This window comes from Littorina saxatilis, linkage group LG10, assembly GCF_037325665.1.
Source record: "Littorina saxatilis isolate snail1 linkage group LG10, US_GU_Lsax_2.0, whole genome shotgun sequence".
NCBI classification, from domain to species: domain Eukaryota; kingdom Metazoa; phylum Mollusca; class Gastropoda; order Littorinimorpha; family Littorinidae; genus Littorina; species Littorina saxatilis.
Window position 1 is genome coordinate 38391266 of NC_090254.1, and position 6414 is coordinate 38397679.

At 40.4% G+C, this 6414-nt stretch overlaps 1 protein-coding gene across 1 annotated transcript; it reads left to right on the top strand.

Moving 5' to 3' along the window:
• Nucleotides 1-983: 983 nt before the first annotated feature.
• On the top strand, nucleotides 984-6186 carry LOC138978758 (serine/arginine-rich splicing factor 4-like). Its single transcript, XM_070351548.1, has 2 exons — nucleotides 984-1075; nucleotides 3124-6186. Exon 2 carries the CDS (start codon nucleotides 3317-3319, stop codon nucleotides 4895-4897), a length of 1581 nt encoding a protein of 526 aa, XP_070207649.1. The 5' UTR covers nucleotides 984-1075; nucleotides 3124-3316; the 3' UTR covers nucleotides 4898-6186.
• Nucleotides 6187-6414: the final 228 nt, after the last annotated feature.

A 6414-nucleotide genomic window follows, 5' to 3' on the forward strand; every position in this document is an offset into this window, starting at 1 on the left:
CTGGTCTTCGCTTTGCAGACTTCTCCAAGAGTTTTTACTGAGACTCGGTTCCGAGATTCTGAATTATAAACAGTGGCCACCAGAGATAAACAACGCCAACTCGCCTGCAGGCTAGCGGCGAAAGACAAACCGTTTAACGCTTGACGAGCAGGGGCTAGTGTTTTGTCAGCACACGCTAAACAAAACAAGGCAGCTATAACACAGGACTGTGAGCTCTAATACTGAATTCGCCTCCACTGTTTTGATATGAATTTTTTTATCCAAAGAAGCAAAATAGAGCTATCTGGTGCATCCTGAGCCAATAAATTACCTCTTTTTTGGGGGGGTGGGGGGGGGGGGTTACGTAACCCGTGTAACCCCCCCCAGTCCGCCCTTGATTGATGTTGTTGTTGTTGTTGTTGTTGTTGTTATCATGAATCTGGTTACAACTTACAAAAGGCAGTTCAATCCAAATAAATTCATATGCCATTCATAAAGGGAGAGGGACACACATCACTCATTTGACTGGCGTTCCGAACTGGCGTCACTCGGACTCCCATTTCCAACCTCTTCTTCCCGTCTTCCCGTGGGGGACCGGATCCAATTTCTTGGATGTTGAAGGTCCCTCATCATAGAGTCCTTTGAATGTTGGGTAACCAGTCTGGGGTTCAACCATCAATGGTTTTCTCTTTTTTTTATTTGTATTTTTTATTTGTATTTGTATTTTTTTGTAATCAGTTGCACACAATAACACAACTACTGAGTTCACCAGCAAAACCACGTTTCCAGGACCATCTAACTACACAAATCTGCTAAACACGTCAGAATTGTATGATTTTGTCATTAGAGTGCATAGAAACATTTCATTTTCGTTATATACTATAGAAGCAAATAGAACATAGCAATACAACATGAAGATAAAAGCCATTTTTGTCTGAAAGAAAATTTGGGTTTATGAAAAATATATGGATTTGTATGAGTAGACAGTTGAGGAGGGGAGCTTACTCTGATGTTGTCAATGGCAGACAGAAGAACTTTGAATAGAAATCGAAAGATGTCAAGAAGACTTGGAAGTATTTATGTATAAATCTGTTGGGTAAGAGAACATTCACATTGTACTTAATACCTTACACAATGGTTAAAATTTCTCTATGAAAACGTCTGCCTGGTAAGCAACACAAACAGATTAATAACATTCTCTGTTTCACAGGCTTTCGGTGTTACTGTTAGTTAGTGTAGTGTTTAAAGGGAATCCAGTGCTTCTGCAAGTTAGCTCGGAAACTGCGCGACTTCGTCAAGTTCCTCTCTCTCTCTCTCGCTCTCTCTCTATCTCTCTCTCTCTCTCTCTCTCTCTCTCTCTCTCTCTCTCTCTCTCTCTCTCTCTCTCTCTCTCTCTCTCTCTCTCTCTCTCTCTCTCTCTCTCTCTCTCTCTCACAAATAGTTTAGTCCCTCTTTAGGGCGAGGGCCAGATGCAAAAAAGCATATCTATGCTTATTCTTGTCACCCTCGAAAAATAAAGATTTGTCATTGTCATCATTGTCATTGTCTCTCTCTCGGACTGTTAAAGAAAACAACCCTATCTGAGTTAGACTACATCATGAACTTAGGCATTCTTCCTCTGAAGGCAAGGCTAAGTTATAATAAAGGTACCCTTATGCATAAAATTATTCATGGATGTGTACCTCAAACCATATTTTCCAAATTCACGTTAAAAACTTCACGCCAATTGATGAGACTGAACATGCCTCTGCCTAGGATTGACCTACTCAAATCTAGTTTCTAAGTCTATTCAGGTAGCAGTCTCTGGAACACTCTTCCGTCAATCCTACGGCAAACTAGCAGCACAAACGTTTTTAAGACCAGATTTACGTCTTATCTCATGAAGTCTAAATAAGCATCTGTTGTCGCTAGAATGGTTGTTAAAACCAACAACCGATGCTTTTTAACAATGTATTATTATTTTTAATTTTATATACCATATATATATATGTATATATGTCAATGGGCACGGCATTTACAGCTTGTTGCGTCAGTGCAATCTACTCTATAATTCTTAACTCATGTCAAATGAACTTACATTTTTCATTTAAGCAATGTATTGTATGTAAATTGATGATATGTTCTTACTTTCATTTTATTATTTAATGTAGCAGTAGTTTTCTTTACTTGCTTATTCTTTAGCAATTTTAGACTAGTCCCTCTTTAGGGCGAGGGCCAGATGTAAAAAAGCAGATCACTGCTTACTCTATTACCCTCGTTAAATAAAGAATTGTTCTTGTTCTTGTTCTCTCTCTCTCTCTCTCTCTCTCTCTCTCGCTTGCTCTTTTTTTCTCTCTCAATCACTCTCTCTTCCCCCCCTGTGTGTGTGTGTGTGTGTGTGTGTGTGTGTGTGTGTGTGTGTGTGTATGTGTTTGACTTGGACTGTTGGAGAGAGATCTCTGTGAATGAGTGAGACTGAGAGCAGTTAATTTAAAACCTAAAGTAATCTGAGTGACTGGGGAACCGACTAGTCGGTTACGGAGCCCCCAGTCTCGTGGACCGAAAGTCATCAGTAGATCTGCCTTTTGTGCCTCATAGTCATATTGAGGTCTAACGAATGACGTCTCACAACGTGCGTGGTCGTCCTTGGCGGTCAAGAAAGCCGCCGCGATCATTGCGCAGACGACACTTCTAGACCGCCAATATTTTTTGTGCGCATCACGTGCTCCACATAAATCGGCCGGAAACGAAGCAATTGGGAAACCTGGATTGACAATGAGATCACTTGTGCATGGCACAGTGGTTATTGCTCCGAAAAATGCATTGTGAGGTCGTGGGTTTGAGCTCTGCCTTCTTAACTCTCATTTCATTTCGTTTGCTCTATTCTTCTTAATCTTATTCGAAAACGTTTCGGTGATTATGGGGGCCCCATAACCGACTCAACAATTCCTGAGCCTGGGGGCCGGCTCCATAACTGACTTGCCAGTTCCCCAGGCTGGGGGCTCCGTAACCGACTCAACAATTTCCAGCCATGGCCTAAAGAGTACAGGGTTGAATACTTAAGTGTTTGCAGTGAAACTAAAAGTGCTTTGTTCATGCATGTTATTGTGTTGGATTAGATGCCTATTTTAATTATTTATTTTTTGGTGTTTTCTTTTGTTACAGAAGTATGACCAGAATCATGAACCAGCAGTTTTGAATGATGGGGAGACTGTGGCACCTAGCTACGCTTGGGTGATGCCTGTTGTTCTTTGGAGACTTTAAGTGGATGAGAATATACATGGTCTACCTTGATGTAAGTGAAACATATGAAACAATTCCTTGTGCTTGATTTCATGTTGAACACAGACTGGTCAGTATGGTGTTGAAAAAGTTTTCTTGTGTGGCGGATGACACTCGCCTTATCAGGCATGGAGATACTTTGTACAAGTTCAAACTGTCTTTCAGCAACGTGTACGGCACTACCCAGAACATAGGTGCCACTTCTCTGCACAAAGAAATTGAAGAAGTTATTGCTGCAGTGATCAGTATCATCCAAGATGGCAGAAATCTTGTAAGAATTCAGACTGAACATTTTGTGGTAGTTCCGTCACAAAAGATCTGGAAAGTAGGAGAGAAGCTTGTGTTCCAGCAGGATGGGAAAGAGTTGAAAACCTACGGCAGTGTCCTGACTTTGACCTTTGAGCCTCACCATCAAGGTCAAGGAGAATCAGGAATGGCGTCTACGACCTTGACAACTAACCGCAAACCTCGGCTTCAGTCTGAACAACCGAAAGAGAGAGATTCTGGAAAATCACACCAAGAGCAACGCAAATCTGGAGCTTTGCAAGCAAGGAGTCAGAGTTCTCAAGTAGCACAGGAACATGGTGATATCAACTCAGCAGCAGCAGAGCCAGAGGCAAAGGGTATCAGGCCACAGTCTCCCAAAAAGACAACCACAAGAAACCTGGCTGAAGGGCAAGGATCGGCCTCAGTTAATTGCGCTTCTTCCTCTGCCAGTGGTGAACAGAATCTGGGATCAAGAAAATCTAGAGCACGTTCCAGAGAAAAGACATCTGCTTCAGGATCAACACAGAATGTTAGCCCAGAACGCAGAATGCCAGATGCTCAACAAACCAATGCTGAGCGCATGTCAACTTTCAGTCAAAGCTCAAAACTTCGCTACAGCCTTCGTAGGAAAGCCATTCCTGCAACCGACTCAGCCTGGTTGGGCCATTCACCTAGAAAGTCTGCAAGAGTTACAGCACAGAATAGAAACACCAACAATTCTGTCAGGCACATAGCTTCTGGGGTGTGTGTTGACAGTAACACTGGTGGTGGTGCAGTCGTTGTTCAAGGTGTTGGGGAAAGAGAGCGACAGGTAAATGAGAAGAAAAGGTTGGAAAAAGATTCCTCCACACAGCCAGCATCAGGGAGGAGAAATCGCCAGCAGCTTGACTTTTTATACACGGGGACCACTGTCTTGAGAGCAAAGCGTAATACTGGAAAAGCAACGGTAGGAAATTCTCAAAGAACATCTACTAGGTCCAGATCACGTTCAGTGGAGCAGCGACTCAGGCAGTTGCCTGAAGAAACTAACTCCCAGCACAGCCGTTCTCGCATGAAAGAAAGGGCGGTAGAACTGCGCCAAAACATCAACAGAAGTTTGATCTTAGAGGAACAAAGGCTAAGAAATTTAGCGGCAGATGACAGTGGAGGAGACCAGCATCACAGTGCAAAACGGTCGCGGATACAGACTTTCGAACAGAAAGATCGTCACGTTGTAGCAGCAGGGGATGCTCAGGAGGAGCTGAAATTGCAGATGCTGGCAAGCGGTCAGAACCTTGAAGAGGCTGGTCAGCAAGCTCAGAGGCGAAGCAGCAGTCTTGTGCAAAGATTCACGGAAGCTGTTTTGACACCTATCAAACGTGCCTTGCGGGGTGCTGGGGATGTGCCATAAAAACTGAACATCAAACGTGGATGTGCCATGAAAACTGAACATCAAACGTGGATGTGCCTTAAAAACTGAACAGATAATGGCCGTGTACTGTAGTTTGCATTCAGCCAACAGACTTTTTTTTTTTTTACATTAGTCTTCCTGTAATGAGTCTTCAGACTCAAAATTATCAAAGTATACAGTACCTGAAACCAAAATAAGAAGTAGAAGCACAGGAACAGTGATTTTTTTTTTATACCTATTTAGTATTATAACTCATAACTCATAACATTTTATTGATCCAACAAAGGAAATTAAATTGGTCATCAGCACATATAGGTCATTAATTAATAATTATAAAAGAATAAGAGAAGAAAATTCATAAAACCCATGATAAAAAAAAAAATATCTAAAGTAATATATGTACAACTACAATACCCTTTTTACTTGCACACTTAACACACCGACACACCAACACACATGCATACATACCTACATACATACCTACATACATACATACATACATACATACATACATACATACATACATACATACATACATTCAAGGTATGATATCAGACAAACACCTAATTATGATATCAGACAAACACCTAATTATTCAAAACATGAGAGAGCCAGTGTTTTTGTGTGTACATTTTTTTGGCAAAGGGACATGGAAGTATTCCTCAGTGGTATTAGTACTTGCACTTCAATAAATCCCTGCGCCTTGAATATGTGCGCGATACAAATTGCATAAAAAATAATAAAAAAAATAAAAAAAATCCCTGCGCTTAGAACTGTACCCACGGAATACGCGCGATATAAGCCTCATATTGATTGATTGATTGACTTCAAAGATGCAGATCCTTGTACAGTTTGGTTCTTGTTTACAATTACAAGATCATCCTGATCAAGAATCATTATTTGAAATAAAAAAAATCGGTTTTTTACAACACTTGTCCAGATCATTTTCAGAAATCTATGCAATGAGCTGTCACTTTTTACATTTTTTTTATTCTAGTCATTAACACAAGTTTATTATAGGCAGTTAAAAAAGCGTCGTGGAATGTCTTCATCTTTTTACCCACAAGTTTTTGAAGAAAAGACCATAAGTATACATGTATATAATTTGTTTGTTCTTTTTCTGGAAAAAAAGGATAGTTTATTGTTGAATGCCTCAAAATTAGTGTTTGGTTGGTTTTGTTATGGAAGCATTCTATTTCCCATTACTTTACTGTTAATTTTTTGTATGACCAGTTTTGGTCCCACCATGTTGCTGTTGATACATGAATGAAATTAAATAAATCAATTTACCTGAACTTTTGTTATTCACTTTTTGGTGCATGTTTTCAGTTTCTGTTCTTTGTTTGATCTGTTCAAAGCTAGGGGCACACAGATTTAACAAAAAAATTAATGTCATGAATAATAAATTTAATGAGAGAAATTTTGAGCATGGAAATAATGTAGCACACACACACACACACCATACACTATTTCTCTCTCTCTCTTTCTTTCCCTCTCTCTCCTCTCTCTTCTAACAT